The sequence below is a fragment of the Meleagris gallopavo genome, chromosome 15 (genome assembly GCF_000146605.3).
Source record: "Meleagris gallopavo isolate NT-WF06-2002-E0010 breed Aviagen turkey brand Nicholas breeding stock chromosome 15, Turkey_5.1, whole genome shotgun sequence".
NCBI classification, from domain to species: domain Eukaryota; kingdom Metazoa; phylum Chordata; class Aves; order Galliformes; family Phasianidae; genus Meleagris; species Meleagris gallopavo.
Window position 1 is genome coordinate 9,404,829 of NC_015025.2, and position 27,307 is coordinate 9,432,135.

General features: G+C 59.8%; 4 protein-coding genes across 8 annotated transcripts in view; all 4 read right to left on the reverse strand.

The window, feature by feature from the left end:
• The window catches only part of PDLIM7 (PDZ and LIM domain 7), a 14,828-nt gene extending 5,020 nt beyond the window's left edge, over window positions 1-9,808 (reverse strand). The window contains 15 exon segments of the mRNA XM_031555703.1: window positions 934-1,088; window positions 1,215-1,253; window positions 1,725-1,761; window positions 2,041-2,198; window positions 2,324-2,362; window positions 2,885-2,921; window positions 3,200-3,345; window positions 3,454-3,492; window positions 4,101-4,137; window positions 4,385-4,530; window positions 5,935-6,107; window positions 6,684-6,714; window positions 7,008-7,159; window positions 9,705-9,757; window positions 9,760-9,808. Coding sequence (XP_031411563.1) covers window positions 934-1,088; window positions 1,215-1,253; window positions 1,725-1,761; window positions 2,041-2,198; window positions 2,324-2,362; window positions 2,885-2,921; window positions 3,200-3,345; window positions 3,454-3,492; window positions 4,101-4,137; window positions 4,385-4,530; window positions 5,935-6,107; window positions 6,684-6,714; window positions 7,008-7,159; window positions 9,705-9,757; window positions 9,760-9,808 — 1,291 coding nt within the window.
• A 1,131-nt stretch (window positions 9,809-10,939) lies between these two features.
• On the reverse strand, window positions 10,940-13,785 carry DOK3 (docking protein 3). Of its 3 annotated transcripts, none has more exons than XM_010718987.3 (5): window positions 13,647-13,785; window positions 12,370-12,660; window positions 12,200-12,287; window positions 11,945-12,117; window positions 10,940-11,850 (listed from the first exon to the last, which is right to left on the reverse strand). In XM_010718987.3, the coding sequence occupies exons 1-5, from the start codon at window positions 13,701-13,703 to the stop codon at window positions 11,191-11,193; spliced, it is 1,269 nt and encodes a 422-aa protein (XP_010717289.1). In that variant the 5' UTR covers window positions 13,704-13,785; the 3' UTR covers window positions 10,940-11,190. The 3 variants fall into 3 exon arrangements, with proteins under 3 accessions (XP_010717289.1, XP_003210382.1, XP_010717288.1); XM_003210334.4 differs by having other exon boundaries at window positions 10,940-11,868; XM_010718986.3 differs by having other exon boundaries at window positions 10,940-11,871.
• DDX41 (DEAD-box helicase 41) lies at window positions 13,714-23,307 on the reverse strand. Of its 3 annotated transcripts, none has more exons than XM_003210335.4 (17): window positions 19,520-19,639; window positions 19,351-19,449; window positions 19,116-19,275; window positions 18,970-19,044; window positions 18,663-18,723; window positions 17,925-18,061; window positions 17,626-17,698; window positions 17,306-17,459; window positions 17,063-17,199; window positions 16,683-16,845; window positions 16,453-16,584; window positions 16,200-16,271; window positions 15,838-15,934; window positions 15,323-15,472; window positions 15,106-15,177; window positions 14,734-14,844; window positions 13,714-14,546 (listed from the first exon to the last, which is right to left on the reverse strand). In XM_003210335.4, exons 1-17 carry the CDS (start codon window positions 19,541-19,543, stop codon window positions 14,410-14,412), a joined length of 1,854 nt encoding a protein of 617 aa, XP_003210383.2. In that variant the 5' UTR covers window positions 19,544-19,639; the 3' UTR covers window positions 13,714-14,409. The 3 variants fall into 3 exon arrangements, with proteins under 3 accessions (XP_003210383.2, XP_019475971.1, XP_031411564.1); XM_019620426.2 differs by lacking the exon at window positions 19,520-19,639 and adding an exon at window positions 20,051-20,074 and having other exon boundaries at window positions 13,715-14,546; XM_031555704.1 differs by lacking the exons at window positions 13,714-14,546; window positions 14,734-14,844; window positions 15,106-15,177; ... (11 more) ...; window positions 19,116-19,275; window positions 19,520-19,639 and adding exons at window positions 20,051-20,148; window positions 20,260-20,335; window positions 20,533-21,547; ... (1 more) ...; window positions 22,650-22,845; window positions 23,148-23,307 and having other exon boundaries at window positions 19,364-19,449.
• Window positions 23,308-23,473: 166 nt separating this feature from the next.
• On the reverse strand, window positions 23,474-25,302 carry LOC109370013 (protein FAM193B-like). The gene is made up of 4 exons (XM_031555705.1): window positions 25,170-25,302; window positions 24,670-24,879; window positions 23,822-24,237; window positions 23,474-23,605 (listed from the first exon to the last, which is right to left on the reverse strand). The coding sequence occupies exons 2-4, from the start codon at window positions 24,793-24,795 to the stop codon at window positions 23,497-23,499; spliced, it is 651 nt and encodes a 216-aa protein (XP_031411565.1). The 5' UTR covers window positions 24,796-24,879; window positions 25,170-25,302; the 3' UTR covers window positions 23,474-23,496.
• Window positions 25,303-27,307: the final 2,005 nt, after the last annotated feature.

Genomic DNA, 27,307 nt, shown 5'->3' on the forward strand with positions numbered 1-27,307 from the left:
GCCTGTGAGTGACAGGGGCAGGAGCTCAGCTGGCACCAACGTGGACCTGGCCTCGTCCAGCTGCCAGCATGGGGCAGCCATGGCCAAGGCCCCCGGCCCACGCTGACTACTGCCACGGCCCAGCACTCACCACTGCTCCTCTGTACCACTGAATGACCCACGGGCATCCCTGCTGCAGTGACAAAATGGCAGCACAATGATGAATCTCTGGCACTTGGATAGTGTTCCCTGTGCCTTATCCCCAGCCCCTGGTGACAACAGCAGCATCCCAGGCAGCTGCCCAGCTCCAGCACTCACTCACTGATCCAAAGCAGGAGGGTTTGCAGAAGGGAAAGGCAGAAGAGCTGCCCCCAGCAGGAGCACTCAGATGCTGTCCCAGCTCAGAGGGATACAGACTTCCCCCACAGTCCCTGCTCCTTTCCTCACACAGCCCAGCCCCACAGAGCAACCAGCAGCATGCAGCAGCTCTGTCTGGCCCGTGGGTTTCAGCACTCTATTACAGCGCTGCCCAGTGCCTTCCGACACCCACAGCGAGGTCTGCCAGTGCCACCACACTCCTGCTCATCCCAAGAGTACAGCTCAACTGCCCCAGCTTAGTGCCAGCAGTGCCCACAGCCCGGCCCAGGACATGCAGCCCAGAGCTCATGCTGCACCTCACACTCCCTTACCTGGGATTCTTAACAAACACATCTTCCACTGAGCACAGCAGGGAGAAAGGAGGAGAAAGAGTCAGTCCGTGGCAGCACGGCCCCGCACAGCACAAAGGAATGAGGACCGGGCACACACTCCCTCTCAACCCCAAAACCAATGCCCCAGGCACCACCACAGCCCACAAATGGCAAACACAGGAACAAGAAGGGGCTACCACAGCCACAACCAGCTGCCTCCTCAACCCACAGCCAGAGCCATCTCTGGACACCCAAAGGGACTTACGGCCATCAGTGCCCGTCAGCCGGGCCAGTTTGCGGAAGGAGCGGGACTGGGAGGTGCCGGTGCGGGGCTGCCAGTCCTCAGCATCCTCAAACAGACGCAACTTGCCCGGGTCACACGCGGGAGTTGTGGGGGGCTCCACGTGGGGTGGGGGCTGCCTGTGAGTGACAGGGGCAGGAGCTCAGCTGGCACAGACCTGGCCCTGCACTGCCCACCCAGTGGCATAGGGCAGCACTGCCCAAGGGCCCAGCATGTGCCAACCCCTGCCACAGCCCAGCACTCACCACTGCTCCTCTGTACCACAGAACGACCCGCGGGCATCCCTATGGTGCAAGGAAATGGTGGCAAAATGGTAAATCACTGGCATGCTATGTGGAGAACTCTGCAGAGCTGACCCCCAGCTCCACGGAAGCCTGATCCCAGTAAAGATGCTGGCAGCACTTGGACTGAATCAGCCGCCACAAAGCCCCACAGGCTCCCTTGCATGAGGTCCCAGTGCTGCCCTGGCTTTGCCAGTGCCACCAGATCCCAGTAAGCCACTGTGTCTGGGATGCCATGGTGCAGTGCAGCCTCCCTGATGCCAGAAATGCCCAGGGTCCTGCCAGGGACACCCAGACCGGGGACAGTCCAGCATCAGGGCACAGCAGCAGGGGACAGTACCAATGTGATGCCCAGGCAGGACTGTCACAATGAGTAACTGCCTCAGCTCTAGAAAGAGGGAAAGGACAGAGAGAGACAAAGAGCAGGAGGTGACAGGACAGGTCAGCAGAGGACAGGAGCTGCCTGCTCCTTACCTGGGCTTCCTAACCAGCTCGTCCTCGCGGTCCTCAACTGAGTGCAGAAGGGAGAAAGGAAGAGATAGAATCAGTCGGCGGCTGCATGGCCCCACACAGCACAAAGGGACGAGGACCAGGCACCCCTCCCTGCTTCCCCCACACCAGCACCCCAGGCACCATTCTAAGTCCACACACGGCCCATGGCACACTCAGGGCTTCCACGGACCCACACTGCATGCAGGGATAACATGGGGCCATCACAGCCACAGCCTGGAATCAACTCAACCCGCAACCGCAAGCAGCTCCATGCAGACCCAGACCCGCAGGGACTTACAGCGGCCATCAGTGCCCGTCAGCCGGGCCAGTTTGCGGAAGGAGCGGGACTGGGAGGTGCCAGTGCGGGGCTGCCAGTCCTCAGCATCCTCTATCAGCCGCAGCTTGCCTGGGTCACACGCAGGGGTGCTGGGGGGCTCCACGTGGGGTGGGGGCTGCCTGCGAGTGACAGGCAGGCACTCAGCTGGCACTGACCTGACCCTGGCCCTGCTCAGCTGCCAGCATGGAGCAGCACTGCCTGTGTGCCCAACACACACCAACCCCAGCCACAGCCCAACACTCACCGCTGCTCCTCTGTACCACAGAAGGACGCGCGGGCATCTCTGCAGTGCAAGAAAATGGCGGCACAATGGTAAATCTCTGGCACGTGGCATTTCCTACAGCTTATGCTCAGCCCCACCGACCTCTGAGCCCAACAACAATGCCGGCAATGCTTGCCCCATAAAAGCCACCGCAAAGCCCCATGGTACTTTGTGGTACTGAGCTTCCAGTACTGCTGCACACCTCCCAACATCCCCAGCCAGTCTCTGCCAATGCCACCAGACCCCACCAACGTGCTGTGTCTGGGATGCTGTGGTACAGTTCAACCTCTCCAGCACCAGCAGTCCCCGGGGTCCTGCCAGGGACAGCCCAGCATCGGGGCACACTGGCTGGTGACAGAGGCACTGCAGTGCCTGGGGAAGGGCCATCAAAATGAGATGGCTACTGCTGTGGTTCAGCACAGAGGTGGTGAGCACAGTGCTCTGTGACCACCTCAGCTCAAGAGAGAGAGAAAGCACAGAGAGAGACAGGGAGCAGGAGGTGACAGACAGGACAGCAGAGGACAGGAGCTGCCTGCTCCTTACCTGGGCTTCCTAACCAGCTCATCCTCATGGTCCTCAACTGAGTGCAGTGGGAAGAAAGGAGGAGACAGAGTCAGTCGGCGGCAGCACGGCCCCACACAGCACAAAGATGAGGACCGGGCACCCCTCTCTGCTTCCCCCACACCAGCACCCCGGGCACCACCGCGTGCCCACACACGGCCCACAGCACACTCGGGGCTCCCACAGCCCCACACAGCCTGCACCAAACACAGGGATAACGTGGGGCCACCACGGGCACAGCCCGGTGCCACCTCGACCCACAACAGCAGGCAGCTCCAGGCAGCGACAGAGACTTACGGCCATCAGTGCCCGTCAGCCGGGCCAGTTTGCGGAAGGAGCGGGACTGGGAGGTGCCGGTGCGGGGCTGCCAGTCCTCAGCGTCCTCCATCAGCCGCAGCTTGCCCGGGTCACACGCGGGGGTGCCAGGGGGGTGCATGGACTGCCTGTGAGCGACAGGGGTAGGCGCTCAGCAGGCACCGTGGACCTGGCCCTGCCCAGCTGCCAGCATGGGGCAGAACCCACACGAACCCCTGTAACAGACCAGCACTCACCACTCCTCCTCTGTACCCCAAAATGACACACGGGGACCCCTGTGGCGGCGAGAAAATGGCGACGCAAGGGTAAATAACCAGCACACAGCATGGACCATCTCCCATGGCTCATCTCCAGCCCCATAATGACACAGCAGCATTCACACCAGTCCAGCTCCCCTCCAGCCCCACACCACAGTCACAGCACCTTGTACCAAAGGCCCAATAAAGCCCAGTACCTCCCAACAGCAGCAGTCAGTCCACACCAGTGCCAGCAGGCCCCATCAACCCACTGCGTCTGCAGCTCGGCCTCCCCAGTGCCAGTAGTGCCCAGGGTCCTGCTGGGGATGCCAGCCTGGGGACAGCAGCAGCACAGTGCCCAGGCAGGACCCTCATAACAGGACGGACACAGCTGCAGCCCAGTGCTGGCGGTGCCCATCACAGAGGCAAGAGCAGTGTGGGTGTTGCAGCTCCATGAATATCTCAGCTCTAGAGAAAGTGAAAGGACAGAGAGGGAAAGGGAGCAGGAGGTGACAGGACAGGACAGCAGAGGACAGGAGCTGCACTCGCCACCAGCCATGAGTGTGAGGCCAACAGTGGGGGGGGTTGAGCCCCATCCCCGCAGCACCATAGCCGAGAGCCGTGGTACACCCTGTGCCGCCCCTTACCTGGGCTTCCTAACCAGCTCGTCCTCGTGGTCCTCAACTGAGTGCAGCAGGGAGAAAGGAGGAGACAGAGTCAGTCAGTGGCAGCACGGCCCCACACAGTGCGAAGGGATGAGAACTGGGCACCCCTCCCTTCTTCCCCCACACCAGCACCCCGAGCACCACCGTGTGCCCCCGCACGGCCCATGCCACACACAGGGCCACTGCAGTCACAGTGCCATCACCTCACCCAGCAGCCAGGTTGACTCCAGGAACCCGCAGGCAGCCCCAGACCCGCAGGGACTTACAGCTGTCTGTGCCCGTCAGCTGGGCCAGTTTGAGGAAGGAGCGGGACTGGGTGCTGGTGTTGCGGGGCTGCCAGTCCTCAGAGTCCTCGATCAGATGCAACTTGCTGGGGTCATATTTGGGGGAACTGGGGTGCTCCTGTGGTTTCCTGTGAGCAACAGGGGCAGGCGCTCAGCCAGCACCGTCCTGCCCCTGCCTGATGGCACAGGGACCGGCACACACCACTGCCCCACAGACCCATAGGGATCCCCACAGCATCCCCCCTGGGGCCATCCCACATCTCTTCAAGCTCACAGCAGTAGCACAACAGCACATATTTACACATCACACATTGCCTTCCCCACCCCACACCATCAGCAAAGGAAGGGGCCATTAAGGATGTCTTCTCAGGACAGATTTCCCATCTCTGCAGTTTGAACCCAGCCCTAAAGGCCAGGAGGAGAGAGAATGGGGCAAGGATAAGCCAAGATCCAAATCACACGCAGGTGAGCTGCATGGTGCCCGATAAGCACCAATGATGCTGACAGAAGGGTGCATAGCACAGCCTTTCTTGTGCTGGAGAGGGACCTGGTGTAAGGACACCCTGACGCCCTCGCAGTCAGCAGCACCAGGCAGCACTTACACTTCAGGCTAAGGACAGCTTGCAGCAAGGAGCTGTCAGCCTGGGGACGCTGAACCCCTGGGCTAACTAACCCTGCCCAGAGAACAGGGCACCACCGGGCCACTAACAGGGCAAGAGGCATGCAGGAAGGCTAGAGAGAGCAGGCAAAAGGCTTACTGACTTGTCAAGGCTCTGCACCTGTAGGAGAGAGGGAAAGAGAAAGGGAGAAAAGAAAGAAAGAGAAGGAAAGTGAAATTAGACCCACAGAACCCAAGAAGTTTCCAGAGCTCAGCTACAGCCTGTACCACTCTCCCTGCCCCTGCGACACGTGCCCATCTCACCCAGGGCTGAGAGCACAATGGGCTGTAGGAGCAACAGACCTGATCATGCCATCCTCAGCCCCACCAAAACAGGCCTGGGTGCAGAGAACAGCCAGGGCCATGTCCCCCACTGACCAGCTCCAGGGTCCTGTGGGCAGGAGCGGCAGCAGGCTGGGCACACAGCAGCAGAGCACACAATGTGCAAACTGGAGCCTCCATACAGGGCTCAGGGCTGGCATGGGCAGCACTGTGCATGGCTCTGTGGCTTCCCTTCGCCCAGCATGTCTCGGCAGCATTGTGTCGTGGCCCTGGGCTGGTGCTGCTGATTGCAACCACAGCCTTCCTGCCCCTTGTCACAGGGCTGGCAGAGATAGCAGTGAGCATCCTGCTCCAGCTGTTGTGCCATGCCCTCCAGGGCTTTCCAAAGGCCAGTGCAGGAGGACACAGCCCCGAGCAAGGAAGAGGCATGTGTGTGTGTCCCCACGTGTGGCAGTCCTGTTGTTCAGTCTCAGCACCTCAGCACGGGAACCACTGCCCATTCCCACCCACGGATGCCTGGCATGCAAGGTGCAGCGGGGCCGGGCAGCGGGTTCCCTGGTATTCTTGGAGAGCAGGATGGACAGCAACATACCCATTGTGCTGGGGGGTGCAGGCGGGCGCCAGGGGCACGTACGTCACGGGTTTCGTCACCAGCCCGGGCCGTGGGTTCGGAGGCGAGCCGGCCCCGAAGGGCCGAGCTGTTTTGTTGAGGGCGGTGCTGGGAGCGAAGTTATATTTCAGGGGCTCAGAGCAGGGGAGTGAGTCCTGAGCGAGACAAAACACACAGACACGGGCTCATACGTCAAGCAGCATGCAAGGGACAGCCCTGGGCCAGGCAGCACGGCAGGCAGCCAGGTTGGGAATGCTGGACCCATTCTTGCCCGCAGAGCCTTGCAGTGACACATGGACATTGACATCATGTGCGGCTCTGCCAGTCAGGTCCCCTCTCTGCAGGGCATCCAGCCCAGGGACACCAGACTGCAAACTCAGCCTGAGGATTAGTAAGTGCCCCGTGGTGGGGCTCTGCATGCACTCATGCTGCTCACAACCATCCCAAGGCACAAAGCAGAAAGCATGCAAGTGGCTTCTGTCTAGGAGCCACTGGCCCCAGCCCTGCCTCCCCATGCAAGAGTGAGCTCCAGCGCTAGCGAACATGGGGCCCAAAGGCTGTGCTGCAGCTGCTGTACATGCGGGGAATTTGCGAGCCTTCCATACACATCCCGGTCCCCAAGAAGCCCTTGGGCCCCAGGAGCAAAGTCCGTTTCTCTGGGTAAGCTCAGAGACTTCCCCACCCCCAGCCCAGGGCTGAGCAGCTGCCAGCAGTGCTGGAGCAACACCTACCTTCTGCGGCTTCCCCAGGTGGTTCTGGGCTCTGCAAGAGAGGACACAGTGAGGCAGATGCTGCACGTGCCCAGCATTCATCATGGCTGGCATGCTGACACCAAGGAACTGTAACCAGGCAGCACTAACCCGCGGTCAGAGGTGATGGCTTAAAGCCGGGATTGCCGCAGATGGGATGAGCCCCATCCAGCCAGGGCTGTGGGAGATGTGTGATGCTGCCCCATGGCAGCAGGGCCATTGGGCTGAGGGAGGCGATGGGTACAGGGCCACAGCTTTGTTCCAGCTGCACCAGCACCGTAAGTTTTCAGGATCCACACATCCTACCTGCTCAGGGTGAGGCAGAGTCTGTCACCACAGGCACGGATCCTGTTCTGGGCCTCGATGTGCGTCATGGCGCTGGTGCTCTCCCCGTCGATGTACAGCACCCAGTCGCCCACTCCCACACCGGCCTGGGCAGCCTTTCCACCTGGAGTCAGCTGCAGGACAAAGAGTGTCAGGGAAACCAGCAGTAAATGGAGTGATGCTCTTGTGCCCCTGAGAGCCACAGAGAGGGCCACTGGGCACACCCTAAGCAGCTCCTAACCCCATTACTGGCAGCTCTCGCAGCACAGTGCCACTACAGCCCGAACACACTGGGCCCGATGCAGAGAACCCCGGAGCTCCATGTGTTCCCCAGTTTGTTATCCCAGAGAGCCTCTCTTTCCTTGTAGCAGCTGAGCCCTGCCCCAGGCACCAAGCTGCAGCACAACACTGCTGGGAGACGTGCCAGCACCGCAGGGACAGCACCAGCACCATCCCTACAGGTGGCCCAGGGACAGCCCAGGCGTTCTGAGGCGATGCCCAGCAGCAGAAGCTGTGCTGGCTCAGCTGCAGCAGGAGGTCGTGGAGCCGGCCCCAAGGTCCTGGGGCAGGAAGCGAGCAGGGTGAGTCAGGGCCCGTCATGCAGCCCACAGCTCACCCCATGGGCTGCAAACCACAGGCATGCTCCCAGCCTTCACAGGGGCGGGGAGAGCCCCCTGTATCTTCCAGCTATGTTGTGCTCCTGCCTTGTCTGTTTCCTTCATCCAGCCCAGCAATGGGGCTGGGATATGCCTGGACCACCCCCGGACACCCCCATTTCTGTTGGAGATGAGCAGGGCCCTGGCCCCTGCACCACTGAACACAGCTCTCAGGTATCGACAGACAGACACTCAGACAGACAGACGTGGGCAGGCCGCAGCCATTCCTGCTCCTCCAGCACAGAACAACTCGAGGCGTTTGGATTCAGACCAAGTATTTCCTCAAGCCCTGTTCAACATGAACATAAAAGGAGCGAGCCAGATTCCCAGCACTGTCAGAGGGCTGGAAAATCCCTGCCACTGAGCATCACGGCCCCATGCGCAGAGCCCAGCCCGCCCTGAGCACAGCACCACGTACCCCGGCTCCACTCCCATTCCCAGAGGGACTCAGCATCCCCTGCAGTACCTCTGGCACCACCTGGCACAGAAGGATGCCGGAGGCAGCAAGCAGCTCTGGCCGGCTCCCGGCCACTCCTGCAAGCCCCAGCTTGCTGCACCTGGGGCTGGGAAGCAGCATGGGTTTAAGGCAGCAGTAGGAGCTGGGAGAGGTTTTCACACGGCTGCCTGGGCAGGGGGGAGTATGGCAGGCTGTGTCACGCTGCCGCACCCAAGCTCACCAGGAAAGCCCTTCGGCAGGTGCCAGCTCAACAGATTCCAGCCAGGAGCTGCTCCAGCCTTCCCGTTTCCTGCACCATGGGCTGAGGCTCCTGCCCAGCCCCACCAGTCACAGCTTCCTTCCTTGCCTCTCCGCCCAGCTGGGCCTTTGTCCTCACACCTCGGAGTGCCACCTCGGCTGGATGCCTCTATCCAGGGCTCCAAGTCAACCAGCGAGGTGGCAGGCAGGCGCAAGGGAGCATCCTCCTTGGCACTGGGCAGCCAAGGTGCTGGGACCCTGTAGAGCCCTGCCCTGCCGGCAGCATCTCCCCAGGCCCTGCAGTGGGGCTGCCTGCACGCACGTCGCTGCTGCTCCATGAGGCCCCAGCCCTGGGCTCTCGGAGGCTCTGATCAGACCCTTTGTTAAGCCCTGGCTTGCAGCCAAGAGAAACATTTTTTAGAGAATAAACTTGCTGAAGCCGTCTCTGTTCCTTGCAAAGATTGGTCGGCTCCAGGGCAGCGGCGTGGGTGACTCCGGCCTTGCACGGTGCCCCTGGGGTGGGTGTTGCAGAGACCCGTGACCTGGGATGGGCACACAGTGCAGGGGACAGGCCCCACGCTGTGCCCAGTGCTGTGCTCAGAGCCACAGCCCTGTGCCAGCTGCCCCAGCGTCAGCAGCACGGGCGGTGCAGACACATTCCAAGGCTTATAAGGCAATTCTGCAGCTGGAGCTGCTGCAAGCACCCGTGGTGCAGGCCACCCAAGGACGGGGAGCCACACAAACCCAAGAGACAGCTTCGACCTGGGTAAGCATCACACGAAAAGCTCCCACTGGGCGCCCCAGATGTAAGCAGCTGGCAGCACATTTTGTGCACATCCCTGCTTCAGAAGCGGGCTGGTTTTATGGATGGGACCTGTCCCAGGACCAGTGGGAGTGCAGTCTCAGGCAGAGAGCCTGCACAAAGCTGGCCCCGAGGCACTGAGCCTGGTATTGCAGTGCAGACCAGGCCGGTCCCACAGTTCACGCACACAGAGAGCTGCCCCCGCACAGGGCTGGCTCCGGAAGAGGCCCCCCTGCCTCCCACCGCCTCCCACCGCACCGTGACACTGAGGAGCCTGCGCAGCATTTCACATCGCTGCTGCAGTTCCCTGCCCGGAACACCCCCAGCACACATTCCCCCTGGCCAAACCAGAGCTGATAAGGGGCTGGGTGGCTCTAAGGGAGCTGAGCAGAATGAGAACCAGTGCTCCAAGGCCCAGCTTACTCACATTCCCCGTACAGCTCTGCCTCAGCTGCTCGGACACAGCTGCAGCTTCCCACCCATGTACAGGAGGAGGGAGGGTGATACCAGCTCTCGGCGGCTCTTACCCTGGAGATGGAGAGCGGCATGCTGAAGTCCTTCCCTCCCTGCAGCCGGAACCCCAAGGCGCCGGCCCGTTCAGCATCACCTTATAGGACTCCATTTCGCCCATCTCTGCAAAATGGAAGAGGGTGTGATCCTGACATCATGCTGCATGGGCACGACGTGGGGAGCAGGCGAGGAGGGGGCCCAGCAGGATTGGGCAGGAGGAGACAGGTCACACTGTCAGCAGGAGCTCCACCCTGACCATCCCACAGCGTGGTTAGGGACGCACCCCACATCCATCAGCATCTCCTAAGGGGCACTGGAGCCGAGGGGCCAGAGTAATGCACAGAGCGAGACTCAACCATCCCAAACTCGGGATGGGTTCTGCCTTGCAGCACTGTTACAGAACCTCGAGCTGCCAGAAGCTGTTCCAGGCTGCAGAAAGGCAGCAGCACGGAGGGATGGCAGCCAGAGGCGTTTTGCCTGGTGAGCAGCACAGCAGCACACTACCACCGGAGCCGCCTGGCACAGCAGCTGGGCTGCAGTAACAGCAGCAGCTGGTCGAGCAGCTGTACCTGGGTGTGAGCCCATCTCCGCAGGGTTCTGGGCAGGAGGGATGGATGCCCCGTGCTCACACTGACAGCTGTCAGACGGCCCAGGAGCAGGGCACGCGTCTGTACCTTGTCTAAAGGGAACCGCCAGGACCTCCTGAGCCCTACGTGGCGAGCAAAGGCCCGGCTCTGTGACATCTCCCCGTGCCCCAACGGGGCAGAGAAGCTGCGAGGCCGGAACACGGAGTGCCCCCGTTCCCCCAGCCCGGCCCGGGCTATATAAGGCGTGTAAGCTGACACCCGCTGCTCCCCGCTCGCTGGGCGCAGGCTGCGTGTCAGACATTCCCCAGCACGGAGCGGCCGCGCAGCCCCGGCAGGGCTCCCCGCTCCGAGGGCTCCGGCAGCACCGGGCCGGGTCTGCTCGAGAGGGGGGGCGAGATAGAAGCCCTCTCCAGCGGAGGTTGTGCCCTCTATCAAAGGATGGGCAGAGCCACGTCCCGCGGGGTCACCGAGTCCCGCGGAACACAGCCACGCCCCGAGCCCCGCTCCAGCCTTGCCCCACGGGGGCCCCTGCCCAGCCAGCCCCACCCGCCCACGCAGCCTCCTTTTTCCCCCTGACCCAAGCAATCGCCTTCCCCCCCAGATCCAGGACTCAGGCTTGGTCCCGCTCCTCCCCACACGCCGCGGTCCCGCCCGCACTCACCCACCCGCGGCAGGGCAAGGTTGCCCGGCGATGCGGGGCCGAGCGAATCGCGCCGCAACGCGCGAGCAGAGCAGGCGGCTGGGGGACTCGAACACGGGCACCGCCCCCTTCCCCGACCGGCGCGAGCTTATAGAGGACCGGAGCGGGGCGGGGCGGAGCCGCCGCTCGATTACACCAATGGCGGAGGGTGTTACGGCGCCCTCTGGCGGCCGAGTGCGGTGCCGGGGTCGGACGGTGCACGGCCTTTATTCCCGCTCACGACCAGTCCCGCGCGCCGGGGCCGTCCCGGCTCAGCAGCCGCACCAGTTTGGCCCGGAGGGTGCGCTGAGGCTTCGGCCGGGAGCGTTCCTCCGCGTCTCCTCCGCTTCCTCCCGGCCCCCAGCGCTGTCTGTGGGGCTGGGGGGCGCTGCGGGCGGGGTAGGAGACGGTGGCCTCGCTGCTGTGGCCTTCGGGGGCCTGGCGACAGCCCAGCTCCCAGCGCCCTTCCTCCTCCTCTTCCTCTTCCTCCGCCAGAGGCCGAGGCTGGGCCGTGAAGATGTTCTCATAGAGATGCTCGGGGAGCGGCTTGCCAGGGCACGGCGTGAAGTGGGGCTGCTGGCCCCGTGCAATGGAGGCATACAATATAGGACCAGCAGCCTCCGGCTCCACAGCGGGGAAGCGGAGAAGGTTGGGTGATGGATGCGAGGCCGAGTATGAGCCCGACTGTGCCCGCCCCAGTGTTGGGCTGTGCTGGGGGTCTTCAGCCTCTGCCCCCCAGGGTTGGGTACTGAGGCCTTGGGCTGACAGTTGGGGCTGGGGGCTCTCCCGGCCCTGCTGCTGACAGGCGATAGCGGTGGCCACAGCCCGGCACAGCTCTGGAGCTCGCGGGGTGCTGAAGGTGAAGGTGCCCTCGCCTGAGTCGCTGCGGCGGCCAGCCTCGAAGGAAAAGATGTTCTGCTGGGACAAGAGGGCAGGGTGAGGGGCTGACACCTGCCACAGGCAGGTGGAGGCCCGGGGAGGGTGCACCTACCTGATCTTGGCCGAATTTGCGGAGGAACGGGTAGGGCCAGGTGAGCAGGGGCTGCTGGGACTGCGCATCCTTCAGTGTCAGGCTCTGGGGCAGGGCTGCCAGCACGTAGTGCCCGTGCAGCTTGCAGCGGGTGGCTGCCTCCGTCCTCAGCACCAGCACTGGGAACTCCGTCACTGTGGGAGCAGAGTGAGGTCAGTGCTGCTGCACACCCAGTGGAAAGCCTCCCCCCACCTCCGGCCCCACTGCAGCACGTACAATCCTGCCACGAGGAGTAGAGGCAGTTCTCCTCCATAGGGATGGGCTGCAGCCCAGTGCTGCTACTCTGTGCTGCTTCTTTTTTGACCTGGAACAGAGGGAGGTGAATATGGCCCCCCCCAGCACCCTCATCCTCCTTGCCTGGAGCAGCTGGAGAATGCTGGGCGTACCTGAAAGGCCAGCTGGCAGAGCTGCTCGATCCACTCATCCCGCTGGTCAGCTGCCAGCACGTAGTTCTTCTCCGTAGTGGTGAGGTAGAAGGCGGCAGTGGCTTTGGGGCAGTTCTCAGTGCCCATGGGGCCAACGGAGACACAGTCAGACAGGCGGATGACACGGCGGGTGCAGCGCCTCAGGGAGGTGTCAGGCACTGTGCCGTCATCCCGTGCATCAAACTTCTCCATACGGGCCACACCAAAGGGGCTGGCAGCAAAGAGCTGTGCTCGCATCTTCCTCCAGGTCCGCTGGAATGGAGGAAGGGTATGGATATGGGGAAAACAGTGACAGCAGGGAGCTGTCTGCCACGTCCACGTGGCTTGGGAAAGGGCGCACAGGAGTCTCTGCCTATAAGGCTGCGCACTGCAACAGGGCAGAGAAAGCTGTTCTGATGCTGGACCGCCATGCAAATGAAAGCCATTTTGAGCTGCTGTGCTCCTGCTGGCAGCTCGCATCTGCTGCACACAGCCAGGCCCTGCAGCTTGCAACCTACTTCCTCCCAGGGGAGGCTCTGCAGCACCCGACCCTCCCCAGCCCATCACGAGATGGAGGGGCTGCAAGCCCCCACTTACCTCAAGTGCACAGCAGAGCCTCCGCCCTGGAAAACAGATGTGGTAGAGCGCCCAAAATACCCATCAGCCTCCCACATGGCAGAGCACCAGCCCCACGCACATGGGGGCTGCATGCTTCAGCTCTAGGACTTGGCTCTTGCGGAGTACCGAGGTGGGAGCAGTTCTGTTAGCACACCATGGGTAGCCCTGCACACAGTGAGCACAGAGCACTCTGTGCCGTGAGAAAGCTAGCAGGAGGCAATCTGTGAACACGCAGCTCCAGGGGCTGCCATGATGTCACCCATGATGTACCCACAGATCCAAGCACACAGTCATTGCTTCTCCCACAGCACTGCCCCAGGGCCAGGTTCAACCCAGCAACCCACCTGCTGCCCCTGCTTGTGCACACACAGAGCTGTGCCTCAGTAACACACCTTTATTGTTTCATTGCACATCACACAATGACCAGGCAAGGTCACTGCCCATAGGAGTGACCACAAACTACTGCGCACACAGATGGGTCCCCTCAGCTGTGGGAGAGCACCACCACTAAAGCTGGAGCCTAAAGGGGTCCAGCTCTGCTCACTCCCTTCCCAGATGGTGGGGGGCTCAGGCCCGGACCAAGCAGCATGCCAGCAGTACAAACCCTATATCCAGCCACAAATCCACCCTCTGCCCTTTACCTTTCCAAATTTGCAGTGCTGTACATAGAGGATGCCATCCTTCACTGGTCTCTCCATGGGCCCAGCGCTGCCCCAGCAGCCAACACAGGGCTCTGGGGCTTGGGCTGCTGGCAGCACAGAAATGTGACTGCTTCAGCCAAAGCAACTGCATGGGGCAGACTTCCTTCTCTCTGACACTTCCCCTTTTTGGTGTGTGGGATGAGAGGCAAAGGCTGGGCCACAGGAGGTGTCCATCCGCCCACCCCTTGCAGCGGGGCAGAACGCATACTGCGAGAGTACAGGCAGCTCTCAGGGGACAACCTGACATAAGCACGGCGCGCTTGGCTTAGCCCTGGCTGCACCAGAGCACCACTGGTGTTAACAGGAACAGCTGACGATGCACAGATCAAGGTGAGAGGAAGGAGATTGTGAGGCTTTAGAGGGGCTGGATAGAAGTCCCTAGGCATGGGCAGCAGCCCACCAGCCACAAACCAGTCACCCCACCTAGAGTTTCCCCCACCACTCCCTGTCTGCCCAGCACTGCACAGCAGTGTGACACTGATGTATCGAGCTGCTGCAGCACAGCTCCACGCATTTCCATCTAGGGCAGGAGCTCAGGAAGGCTGAGCTGCTGAAGTCCCAAAAAACAGGTCACAGAAGTGCAGAAGAATCTTCTGGTACGAGGTTGGTCTGTGCTTTGGAATGTGAACCCCAGGTCAAAAAGAAGCATCCAACCTCCTCTCCTGGTCTGTGCAGGGGAGTACTGAACAGCACAGTCCCCAGGCTAGAAGTCCATAGAGCTGTGGGCTAGGTAGTCCTTGCGGCCAATGTTGCTGACTTGCTTGGTCTGCATCGCCTCCAGCTTAGGACAGTCAGTGATGCGATGGCCCAGGCCACCACAGAAGGCACAGCCCCGCTCACCTGCAATGGGAAGAAGGAGATCAGGCTGAGCTGTGTGCCAAGCCAGGTGACAAAGCAGGCACCCAGCAGGTAGGGAGACAGGAGCCACCCCATGAGCCTGAAGCGATGGGAGCTGGGACCCTGTCTGCAGCCCATGTTACTCTAAGACTCCCACAGAAGTTCCCCATCCCAGCACAGGGTTCCTCACCTCCAATGTCCAGCATGGTCTCATCCCCACAGTGCAGCACCTGGAGCACAGGGGGCACCTTCTGCTTCGCCTCCAGGAGCAGAGCCTTCAAGTCCATGAGCACCGACTCATCTGAGGACAGAGATGCAAATCAGATATAATCCTAGCAGAAGCCCAACACAAGAATGGCAAAGAATGATGTGCAGGGCCCTGAGGCCAGCATCCAAGTGGTGACAACGCCCCATATCACCACCTCCTCTCTGCGAACCATAATCACTTTTCCCTGCTTGCATGGGAACACCACCCACATCCAAGCAGCAGCAGCTCTTTGTCCAGCTGCATCGCACAGCTGCAGCCCACCCCACAGGCTCCCTCCATCCCACAGTTTCTCACCACAGGCTTTGTTGATGAAGGTGGTGGCAATACCAGTGTTGCCTGAGCGACCCGTACGGCCAATACGGTGAACTGCAAAGAAACAGACAGGATCAGGCCTGGACAAATGCAACATGACATCTCTGTCCCAGTGACCACAAAGATGGGTGCACAGCCCTCCTGGCCTGCGGCCACCCAGCTACTCTCCCTCAGTGCCTCTGCTGGCCCCATTTCCCACCGTAGTTCTCAATCTCCTCTGGCATGTCGTAGTTGATGACATGCTGGATGGCAGGGAAGTCCAGGCCCTTAGAAGCGACATCAGTGGCAACCAGAACATCCTTCTTTCCATCTCGGAAGGCCTCAATGGCTTTTGTCCGCTCCTCCTGATCTGTAAACATCCAACACAGAAGATGAGTAGGGTCAGAGCTCCCAGTCCTACCTCTTGCAGCAACCACTACAGCCTTAAAGCTGAGCATTACAAAGCCTAAGCCTCTCCTGTGTGAAAACCTACACATCCTTTCCTGAGATTAAGCAGCAGAGGGACTCACAGGTCCTGTAGGGAGCTAGCTGCACGATGCTTACATCTGCTGTGAGAGTAAGTAAAGCTGCACTCCCTACCAGAGGTCCTGACACTGCCCCAGTCCATCCTCACACAGTGACAAACAGCTATTTGCTGGGACCTCCCATGCTCATACACCGTGCTGGAAGGAGTGGGATCAGACAGGACCACACCTCCACAGCACCCTCACAGACCTTTGCCTCCATGGATGGCCACAGCTTCCACACCCTTGAGTAGAAGATACTCGTGGATCGCATCAACATCTGCCTTCTTCTCTGCAAAGATCAGCACCTGCCACAACACACATATCATGTAAGAGTGGCTTTTTTGTGTGCTGACAAAGAGCACAATCCCCAGAGAAACCCACTTCCTCTTGCTGAACAGAGGCCACAACAGTTTTGTGCCCAAGACTTGTATATACACAGAACACAGTTCCTTCCTTCACCAACCCCAGTACAGAGCAGAGCCTGGCAGCTGCATCCTCTACAGCTGTGCTGCAGAGCTGCAGTGCTGCCCCCAGATGTACTGCAGGAGCAGCTAAAGCATATTTACTCACAGGTGGTGGGGTCTTTTGCAGGCACTCAAGGAGATACACCATCTTGGCCTCCTCTTTCACATACTCCACTTCCTAGGAAGAAGCACAGAGAAAGTTCAAGCAGACAGCAGAGAAACCAGCACTGCATGGTATCCCACGACCCGCTGGGAAGGAGGACCAACCACATCTGTTCTCGTGGGGGAGGTACTGTCTGCTCTCACAAACTATGTAGGCCACCCATACATGGCGTGGGGGGAGCTCCCAAGTACCTCACCTGCACAACATCCAGGCTGGCAGCACCTGCTCGCCCAACATTAATGGTGATAGGCTTCACCAGGGCACTCTTAGCAAAGTTCTGGATCTTTTTAGGCATTGTTGCACTGAAGAGAAGGGTCTGTCGCTGGCCCTGCACAGGGAGCAAAGCACAGGCAAGGATTTAGTGCTCATCCAAAGGTGGGTGCAGGGACTGAGCTAAACAGTGCTCACATCTTCTCAGCCCAATACCTTAAAGTAGGAGAAGATGGTGCGGATGTCTCCCTCAAAGCCCATATCAATCATCCTGTCAGCCTCATCCAAGGCCAAGTAGCGGCAGATGTCCAGACTCACCATCTTTTTCTGCAGCAGGTCCATGAGGCGGCCAGGGGTTGCCACCATCATATGCACACCACTGTGTGATGAGAGAAGGCACAGTCAGGCACTTAGATTTCTTCCCATGCAGAAACATATACAGAAGGGCTTACAGAGCTTACGTGCCAGCTGGCACATCAACCTTCACCCCTACACCTCCCCAAAGCTATCCAGCTAGTATGCCACCCCTCAGTCCCCTGCTAGAAATAAAAAGAGCCCAGCTTCAGCCCCACAGGACGCTCCCCACAAGGTCTTACTGTTTGATCGTCTCCATCTGCTCCTTAACAGACATTCCCCCAATGCAGAGGGCACAGCGCAGCGGGGGCAGGCTGTCCTCCTGCAGCAGGCGACAGTAGTACTCAATGATGCCGTGGGTCTGCCGGGCCAGCTCTCGCTGCAAAGGAAAAAAAACACCTTAATTCCCCACACAGGGAGCACCTGAAACTGTCACTGAACATCAGTGAGCTTTCTCCCATGCTCCATGCGCCCCAAGAACTCACAGAGGGACAGATGATGAGTCCATAGGGTCCCTCTCGCTTAGAGAATGGCAATCTCTTCTCTTGCTCCAGGCAGAACATGATAACTGGAAGAGTGAACACCAGAGTCTTCCCAGAGCCAGTGAAGGCAATGCCAATCATATCCCTTCCTGAGAGGCTATCAGAGAAACAGGCCAATGGTGAGCAAGAGTGTTACAGGAGAGGACAAAGCTCCAGATCTGAGCAGGGTGAACAGAGCTAGAAGAGAGCATGCAGTTGGTGCTGCTAGGTGGGCTGGAAGCAGCAAAACACCGCCTAACCTGGGACACGAACAAAGCACTCACATTGTGGGGATGCCTTGAATCTGTATAGGCGTTGGCTGCTGGATTCCTTTTTTCTTCAAGCCCCTCAGGATAGCTGTTAGAAAACATGGGACATGCATATTCAAACCTGCTTTCCCCCTAACTCATTTTTCAGCCACAGCCCTCTGATCAGTGAGGAATGACCCTCCGGTCAGCAGCCAGCTGATACAATCCCTGTTGTGAATTTAAGCTGGGACCCTGCTAACAGAGTATTAAAGATCAAACAGCTTTGCTCACTGCTGGACACGAGTCTCCCCAGAAAATGCTGCCCCCAATCCCACCTGCTGGAAACTTCATCTCCTTGAAGCTCTTGATGGGAGGAGGGATGCCTTCTCCCTCGACAAGGATGTGGTACTTCTTGCGCACGCGATCATGCCGAGCCTCTGACATGGCCAGGATGTAACGAGGTGCTCTCCAGCTGAGAAAGCAACAGAAGAAGTTCAGAGTGCAGACTGTCCTAGAGAGAGCCAGCTGACCCAACAAAGGATGACAAGAACTCCCTGATGGGCTCTGAAATTCCACAAAGGAAAACAGGTGACCTCAAGGAGCTTCAAGAGCATCTCAGAACACCCAAGCCAGTCGTACACAACAAAGATCTCCCCAGAGTCCAAGTAAGGAGCCTCAATACAACAGATAACAGCAGCCTATGGATAATGGGTAAAACATGCCAACATCATTTAGACCCATTTTCATTATTTCCATGATACCTCCTTGAACATCCTGGGCTCTCCCTCTCTCATTCTCTTTGTCTCAAGGACCCTCAAGGTCTGAAGACTCAGCTCAAGCCTTTAAATTTTACATAAATGCATACATAAATCTTACTGCATGGAAAATAACATCCAAAGTGACTCATCAGTCTTTCAATTTACAAAGAGTAGTACGTAGTCAATAAGCCAAGCAAGTATAACCCAGAGACCACAGAGCAGTTCTCTTCCTACCAGTCTGTATGGCCTCTAGCTGTTGCCAGCTGTAAGGAAGTGATATTTTGAGAAAAACAACCCCCACGTTGCAAAACATACCTGGTTTTAATTGGATCATCATATGTAATGCCCTTCGCCATCTCCTTCACTGACATCAGTGCTGCAAAAACAAAGCCAATAAAATCAGTGAGAGCTCTCAGTCTCCATGCCCACAGACAGCAGAGCAAGGTGAGCTGGGGCAGCACTTCTGGACAACCTGTTGGAGCCTGGGGCCTGCAACTGCACAGTCCCAGCAAAGTCAGGCAGCTGACTGCTAACTGAGGATCCTCACTGTGATTTTCTTCTCCAGTCCCAGGCTGTACTGCTGTCCAACAGCTCTATAGGACACAGGGGTGCCAGCGCTCACCTCGGCCCTCTGCCACGCTCTCCAGGATCTTCTCCTCCTCCTTCAGCTGCTTCTCTTTGGCTGACTCCTTCCGGGCTGAGGAGAGGTAGGAAAAAAGTGAGAGTGCCCACAGCTCCCAGCAGAGCCCCTCCCCACACCGGCCCTACCCTCTGCCTTCTCCTTGAGGTGCTGGTGCTGGTCCAAGAGGCTGATGTTGGACTGCGGCCCCAGGGGGATGTCATCCTCATCCCCGCGCTGCTCGCTGCCGCTGTCCCGCTGCTCCTCCTCCGACACCACCTTCCGCCGCATCTGCAGCAGCTTCTGCAGCTGGAGAAGAACCGCGGGCTGAGAGGCGCCGCACCGGTACTGAGCCCAACCCCCAGAGCCCCGTTACGCCGTTACCATCTGCTGCTTGCGCTGCTTCACCGGCACGTAGGGCACGTAGTCCTCGTCGTCCTCTCCCGACATGTCGGATCCGTCGGCCATCTCTTCGCGCTGCCTCTGTGGGGAGACGTGGGGTGAGCGGAGCGGGCGCGGAGCCGGGGTTCGCCGTTAGCGGCCTGGACTTCACCTTCCGCTCCGCGCCCGGTTCCATGGCGTCGCCACCACTCGGTAGCCTCGCTGCCCCGGATGTAAAACGGGCACGCCGGAAGTGACGTATAACGGGCGTACTGTCGCCTAGCAACACGGCATTGCCTCCTCCCGCGCGGGAGAAGCGACCCTACGGATCCCCTCAGAGATCAAATCCGCGGAACGCGTACAGCACAGTACGCCCCGCCCCGCCCGCGGGGCGCGAAACAAAGCAGCAGAGGCTGGGGTTAAATAAAATAAAAAATTAAAAAGTTCTTTATTGGGTCCAGCACAGGCCTTCCCCCGCGGCGCAGGGAGCCGGGCGGAGAGGGCGAGGGGACGGTTGGGGCGGGGTGACCCCGCGGTGGGGAAGAGGAGGCGGGGGGAGCCCCCGGGGGCCCCGCGGGGCAGGTGAGCACCGGGATCCCCGTAACGGGGAACCCCATAGAGGAGAGCCGGGGGCCCCCGGGAGGGAGTGACGGGGCACAGTGAGGAGAGCGGAGCGGCCGAGGGTGGGGGGGGCGGCCCGCACCTCACTGCGCTGCGCTGGAAGTGGTTTTCTTCAGGGTGAAGTTGGTCCAGTTCACGGCCACCTTCTGCCGCGTCTGCTTGGCAGAGTCCAGACAGAACCTGGCCGGGAGAGAACGGAGCCCCAGTGAGCGACAGAGCCCCCCAGAACCTCAGCCCCCAGCCCCAGGCAGGGTGACCTCACATACACCCTGCCAGGAGATGCTGTCTCACCTCTTGAAATACTCCACTTCCCGGTCAGTTTCATCCATCTCTACACTATCTAAGTCCTTGGGCAGGAACACGTCATCTGGCAAGCAGAGCACAAGGTTACCACAACACGGCAACACCCCTAAAACCCAGCTGCTCCCAGCAGGACAGTGCCAGGGATGGGACCCCCACACACATCAGGGCAGGACAGGAAGGAACCTGGCAGCAGGCAGGGCAAGGGCCGGGGAAGGGGCCACAGCAGCAAGAGTTCGGCAGGGCAGAGCTGCAGGCACTCACCGATAGAGGTATTCGATTTCTCCACCTTGTTGCGGTTCTTCCTGCTCTTGCCCTTGGGCTGGGGGGATCCCCCCAGGGCAGCAAGGGGAGGCAGCTGCCGGTCCCCAGTGGCTGGGGTGGGCAGCTGCACCAGATCTGGCAGCTCAGCTTTGCCCTCTCCCCTCCGACCTTTCCAATCGCCGCTTCTCTCTTTCTCCGGTCTGGCAGTGCCACAGCCCCAGGGTTGCCCCTTGCCACTCTCCACCTCAGTGCAGCCACCCGCCCGCTGTGGCTCTGCAGTGCTGGGCTTCGAAGGGTGCTTGGTTCCCAGCACCTGCCCCTTCACACCAGAGTTCTCCAGCCTGGCCTGGCCACTGAGCACCACAGCACTGTCCCCTTTCTTCACCTGCCCGCTCTGCCGCTTATTCTTTCGCTGCCGACCCCCTGCCAGCACCTGCTCTGGTGGCTCTGACCCCTTGGGCTGCGGTCCCTCCTTGGGCTCTGGGCTCTGCCCACCACAGTCCACAGCAGAGTCCGCAGCCTTGGACTGAACCCAGATCATGCGGGACAGGCTGGGCACGGCGCTGAGGCGCTTCACCACACCGTTCTCGGTGGCCGTCGGGGCCAGCGGCAGCTCCCCTGGCCCATCACCCCATCGAGGGCTCAGCTCACCCCGCAGCAGTGTGTGGCTCTTGGTGGGGCCCAGGCTGAGCGGGGCAAGGGCCAGGTCTATGTCCTGCAGGTCAGAGGAGCCATTGAGGTGGGAGATCAGGTTCTTCTGCTCCAAGACAGCTGCCTTCTTGGGGAAGTCATTGACATCTAGGTTGAGGTCATAGACACTGAAACTGGCCCGGATGGAGTCCTTGATGGTGTTCTTGATCTCCTGCAGCCGGCTGCTGAGGAAGCTGTTCACACGCTCCAGCTCCAGCTCTGGCCACTCCAGCAGCTTCTCCTCAGCTGGCTCCCTGCTCTGGCTGTTTGCAGGGGCACGCTCTGCACGCTTTTGGGCCTCTGCCTCCAGCTGGGCTTTCTCCTCCTGCAACACAAGTGAAGATCAGATGGGCCAGGCAGACGTGTGCAAGCCACACACCAGCCTAGTCAGGCAGCAAACCAATGGCCAGTGTTCAGCATGGTTTTCCCAAGCCTTCCACTATCTCCAAACTGCCTGAACTGTTCACACACCCCCTGCAGGCACCACAAAAGCAACCGTACTGCACAGATGACACCACTCTGGGCACGAGGCACCAGTGAACAGCACAAGCTTTCACAGCACAGTTTTCCACTACAGAGGCACACTGCTTGTCAGAGCTAGAACACACAACAGAGCAGCTTAGCCTCCCCCCAAGATGCTTTGGGCAGAGATGCAGGGAAGTTCCCAAAGAATTAGACACTGATGCTAACTCAGGAGAAGGGCACAAAGCTCAAGAAACCAAATGGATCGAAGTGAGAGAATGCAAAGCCCCATCAGAGCAGTCTTGCCCTGATCTTCTAAAAGGAGTAGGACAGACCTCCCTCTTGCCCACTTCTCCCACCTTGCTTAGCCAGGCAGGACATGGAGCAGCACTTCCCTTTGCCCAGCCTCACCTTCTTCTTCTGCTTGTGCCGTGCCCGCTTGGCAGCCTTGGCACTGTTCAAGGGCTTGGGCTCTGTGCTGTTGATGTAGTCCAGCAGTTCATCCACATTGCGGTGGTCCACAGCGGGCTCTCCTGAGCTGCTGTTGTGCCCTAGTTTTTGTGGCAACTCCTCTTTCCTTTTGGTGAGGCGTGAGCGCAGCTTCTCCCGAATCTCAGCATAGTTGCGGCTTGTGGGAGCGGCTGGTGGCTGTGGGAGGTGAGAGCTGTCAAGCTTGGCAGGTATCAGAACCAGTGTGACATGCAGGCAGCCCCAGCTCCCACACTAGTCACCCATCGCTCTTCCCAACCACTCCTGTCCCCAGCACGACCTTTACCGAACTCCTTTCCAACATAGCTACAAAGATGATTAGAGGCCTAAAGCATCTTCCCGATCTGACAGGGTACACATACTGGCAGAGAAAAGCTGTGGCCAGACCTTCCCACTTCCATGCTTTCCACACACCAACTTTACACCACAGAGCAGAACACAAAGACCAGAGGTGACTGAAGAGTGGTCTCACTCACCGCATTGTGGCCGAAGAACTCACAGTAGCAGCAGTCACAGAACTTCCCATCTTTCTGGTTGGTGGAAGAAGAGGTGCAGGAACTGCGCTCTGAGCTGCTGTCCTCATCCTCCCCAAGACCTTCATCTGCCTCACACGGCTGCGGCGGATGGCAGCTGGTACCATTCGGGAACTTGTGTCCTTTGCAAGATGGGTCCCTGAGGAGAATGGTGAGAAGTGAGTGCAAGCAAAGCAGCTCAAAATCATCCCACTGGGTGTATAAGAACACCCTTCCCAGGCACCCTGTGCCAGAGCAAAAGGATTTGCAGGGAAGACAAACCCCAGCCCCCTGCACCCTCCTTCTGCAAGGAAAATGCAGAAGGAGCCTGTGACAGAAGGTATTCCTAACTCTTCACCCCCCAGCGCTTCTAGCAGGCAGAAGGCTGGCCCACCAGAGTTCCAGAAAGCAATGTCCCCTGCAAGGCCACGAGCTGATCCCAGGGCAGGGAGCGGTACTCACTGGGGGTGGCAGGTAGCACAGGTGAGAAACACTGGAACTGCATGCAGCTGCCAGACATCCCCACGTGCAGGCAGGCCCGACTCCCACAGGCACAGACCACCCAGTTCAGGGACAGGGCAGCCAGGCATGGCCCACAGCACCACTCCTCTAGCTCCAGCTCGAGACTTGTCTGGCCCTCCGCAGGGAGAGCTAATCAGCAGAGAGGAACCAACACCCTCGACTCAGCATACTCTCTTCCAAGGCACAGGTAGCCCAAAGAGGGCCAGGGGAGCAGGCGAGCAGAACCACCAGTCCACAAGCTTCATCTTCTTGAAAACCTTTGCCCAGTGCCTCAGCTGCCCGATGGGTCTCACTGACATAGGTCCTGTTGGCCAACAGCAGGTTGACCAGGCGGTTTCTTTGGGTCTTTTAGCTGGAGGAGCAGTAAGCAAGCAAGCAGTCTCTTCTGCACCACAGTACTAAAGGACAACCGCACAGAGAAGACATGTAGGGAGAAAAAGAGCTTAACCCTTAAAGACCAGGGGTCTACAGCAGCAGAACTGGCCCACAAACACAGGCTTTCTGCACCACCATTCCAGAGTGGTCAATCCCTCCACTGGGGAAATTGCATCCTTGGCAGGGGTGGTATCACCCAGGGAGGAGAGGTTGGAAACATGCGGGGCTCATCCACTCACCTGTTTGTCCCGGGTAGTTGGTGGGAGGCAGGTGGAGGGATGAGTGAAGTACTGCAGTGCCCATTGCAGGGATGAGTGCAGCCCGAAAGCGGAGGTGGCATCTTCAGCAGCGGCACATTGGCAGGGGGCAGGTGAGGGCTCTTACACGACCCTGGGCTGTGCGAGACTGTGCCAGTGGAAGGGGACTCAGATGCTGGTTTCGGGGCTGGCCACCTGTACGCTGGGTGCAGGGAAGAGTGCAGCCTGTGGGGTGGTGCCCAGCGGAACGTGTGGAGGGGAGCCGAAGGGTCCTGGGTGGGCAGGCATCTGCTTGGAGGGAACCAGCGCTGGTGGCTGGGAGGGGAGCCCAGTGGGACTGTTGGGAGGAGCAGTGAGGTCCGAGTGCTGATGATGCTCTGAGGAGTGGAAGGCTTCACCTGCAGACAGGCAGAAGCAGAGACAGTCAAGTGACAGGCCACATTCAGAGATATCCTACAGCCCAAATGCACGTGGGTCCCTGAGCTCAAGCTTAGGCCAGCTTAGAGAAAGGCAGAAGACTTTTACCCCAGGTTTCCACTAGTACCAAAAGGCACCATAGCACCAAACTTCAACCAGAGGGCAATGCACGGGGATTGGGTTGCTCCAGAGGGAGCTGAACAGAAAGCACATCTGCATGGATTTCTTCTACAGTGACAAACCCTGTCCTCCCCACCCAGACACTCAGGTTAAAAGCAAAAAGTCATCCCTGCTTACAATGGGCCTCAGCAGCTTCATCTGCCCCACAGGTGGCAAAACATGGGAAAAGGCACAGGGGCAGAGAAGGCAGTGGGCTGGGAGGATGAGGCCAGACCTACCCCTGGTACACGCACCTGGTGGGGTGGCCCTCCGGCACATGCTTTTGAACTGCTTCGGCAGCGTCTTGCAGAAGTCAAGTGAGGTAGGCAGAGGCGAGCCTGGGGCAGCACTGCCAGTGGCGGGGGAGGTTGTATGGCCATAGGGACAGGCCTTGAGCCCCGCCACCATGGCAGGAGCCTGGCTGATGCACTCTGGAGAGAGAGCCAGGCTGGAGTGCTTTTCACCTGCAAGGAAAGCAAAGCTAGGGCCTGGCTACTGCTGAGTGTCTCATGGCCATTTCTGGTGGGAAAAGCACTGCAGCCTTCAGCACAGCACTTCTGCCTGCAGCCACTCCACTCCACCCTGCCTGCAGCGTGGCAAAGCAAGAAAATGCTTCAACATCCCAGTTACCCTCTGCCTTTGCTGCCCTCTGTTGCTTGCCCCTGCCCACCAGTCAAGTTGCTTGTAAGGATACAGCCTAAACCAGAGACCAGTGAGAAAACTCTGCTCAACCCCACGACTGGCTTCAACTCACCTAGTGCAGCAGGGGGGCCCCGAGGGGACTGCCCTGTGTGACCCCGTTGGTATGCTGCGAGTTCCAGAGGCCCGAGAGCTTGTGAGCAGACAAGAAAGAGCTGGGGTCCCAGTCCCCTGAGTTCCCGTGGCACGAGGAGGAAGAGGAGGAGGTGGAAGAGGAAGAGGAGTGGGAACCACCCCCACAAGACTGCGACTTGCAGGATGTGTGGGATAACGAGACCTGGCAGGGAAAACATAGAGTGAAGTAGGAGCAGGGTGGGAGTGAGGCAGGAGACCTTTGCCCCAGGATGTTTTGGCCAAGACCCTCTCCACTGACCCCAAGCCCCTGCTCCTCTCACTGCCTCTACCCAGCAGATGGCCAGCCGGGTTTCAGAGCCCAAGCCAACAGCCAGGTGGATGTCAAAGGCCACGTGCTGCTCCAGTTGTGTTCAGCGTGGGCCAGGGTTAAACAAAGCCACACAGGAAGTCACTGCTTTGCCCTCGAGCTCTGCATAGGGGCAAGATCCGCCCTGCCATGCACTGCCCCTTTCACCTTGGCAACTGCAGCTCTGGCAAGACCCAGCGTGGCAGCACAGAGCCAGGCAGCGGGCAGCTTGCCACAGGGCCAGTGCAGGAGGAGCACAAAGCATAGTGCGGCAGGGCTGGCAAAGCAGCAGCACTGCCAGCTCTGCCAGGTAGGCAGCTCCAACACCGCACAGGCTGCCAGACAAGCCTCTGCATCATCCCCTACCCCTTCTGAGCAACACCCGAGGAGCTAAGGTTGGAGCGAGCAAGGGGCCCGCAGACCCAGTTCACCCCACAGGACAATCAGCACTGCAAGGCCACGCTCCTGGGAGCCCCAGCCCTTCCAACCACTGCTCCCCAGCCGCGTACCGCCAGGGCCTGCTCCTGCACTGCCCGCCGCTCTTCCTCCTCCACGCTCTTCCGGCAACTCTGGCAGATCCACAGCGGCATTTCTCCCAAGAGGTTCTGCACGAGCGTTGGCACAAAGTCTGGTGGCAGCCTCTCACCCGGAGAAACCAGCCCATTGTGGGACGGGCCTCCCCAGTCCTTGCGCTCACGGTGGCAGAGCAGGCAGCACGTCTGCACGGACTGATTGGCGGTGGGCAGCACCTGCAGTGGGACACACAGGCCACAAGTCACCCGAAGGACCTGCTGCAGGACATCAGGTCAGTGCAGGTGCATGAAAGATTTCAGGATGCTGACTACAAACCAGAATATTTTTTGCAGGCTGTATGTGGATCTGCACCTTCTCCCAGTAACACAGAGCGGCCTTGGGCTGCCCAACTGCTGTCAGCCCAGGATGTGCCAGCTGTGGGTATTTCAGACCCCTGGGAGAATCGTGCTGTGCTAAACCACCAGCCAGCACAACAGCCTGTGAGGCCACCAGCAACTCCCACTGTACCTGCGGTACAACAGCACCAAAAGGACTCCTAGAGCAAAGCGCAGCCCACAGATGTCACCAGGTAGGGTTGACATGGGGTCCCTCAGCCACAACACTCCCTGCTCATTCACTGCAGAACCCCACGGCAGCGCTCACACATCCCAGGCCCTCCCGCCTGCCTCTTTGTTCTGCGCAGCTGGCGGCATCAGGGTGGTGCTCTCCCCACACAGAGCGGCAGGGCCAGGGCTCACAGCCCAATGCCACAGCATGCACCAGGGCCCAACCCTCAGCTCACCGGAGGCCCTGCAGCCAGGACGAGCCCAGCATGACATGAGAGCCCCCATTGTCTGCCATTGCGGTGGGCTCCACAACAATGAGCACACATTTAACTGCTGCCGTGAAACAGATGGTGTCTCCTAGGCCCAAGGTGAAGCAAAGGTCAGAGGCCAAGGAGAGCGCGGGGGACACACAACTCCCCTGCTCAGCGGGGCAGCCACGGCCTGGGTGGCTCTCGGGCCATCCCATGTTTCAGCAAGAGCGGGTGCAGCTGCTGCTCCGTGCGACGGGATGGCGTTTCCCAGCACACCCAGAGCACGCAGGCGGAGCGGGGGGCTGTGCCCCGAGGGAGGGGGGGATTGTGCCCCAGGCTCCCAGCAGCGTGCTCCGCAGCCAGGCACCGCGGGGACGGATGGGTGCCAGGCAGCAGCCCGCAGCCCGCTCAGCCGCTGCTCCTCTCACCTGCGGCAGGGCCG

What these genes read in the sequence shown, in the direction of transcription:
- LOC109370013 (XM_031555705.1), bottom strand. Translation starts at nt 24,795, where the DNA reads ATGGCCATACAACCTCCCCCGCCACTGGCAGTGCTGCCCCAGGCTCGC. An exon ending in CCGGAGGGCCACCCCACCAG is followed by an intron (nt 24,238 to 24,669) that starts GTGCGTGTACCA and finishes GCCTGTCTGCAG; the next exon opens with GTGAAGCCTTCCACTCCTCA. An exon ending in CAACTACCCGGGACAAACAG is followed by an intron (nt 23,606 to 23,821) that starts GTGAGTGGATGA and finishes GTTGTCCTTTAG; the next exon opens with TACTGTGGTGCAGAAGAGAC.
- DOK3 (XM_010718986.3), bottom strand. Translation starts at nt 13,703, where the DNA reads ATGGAGAGACCAGTGAAGGATGGCATCCTCTATGTACAGCACTGCAAA. An exon ending in AGCACTGCAAATTTGGAAAG is followed by an intron (nt 12,661 to 13,646) that starts GTAAAGGGCAGA and finishes CCTCCATTCCAG; the next exon opens with CGGACCTGGAGGAAGATGCG. An exon ending in CTACTCCTCGTGGCAGGATT is followed by an intron (nt 12,118 to 12,199) that starts GTACGTGCTGCA and finishes CTGCTCCCACAG; the next exon opens with TGACGGAGTTCCCAGTGCTG.
- DDX41 (XM_003210335.4), bottom strand. Translation starts at nt 19,543, where the DNA reads ATGGAACCGGGCGCGGAGCGGAAG. An exon ending in CCTCAAGGAGAAGGCAGAGG is followed by an intron (nt 19,045 to 19,115) that starts GTAGGGCCGGTG and finishes ACCTCTCCTCAG; the next exon opens with CCCGGAAGGAGTCAGCCAAA. An exon ending in GACTCATCATCTGTCCCTCT is followed by an intron (nt 17,200 to 17,305) that starts GTGAGTTCTTGG and finishes TTTCCTTTGCAG; the next exon opens with CGAGAGCTGGCCCGGCAGAC.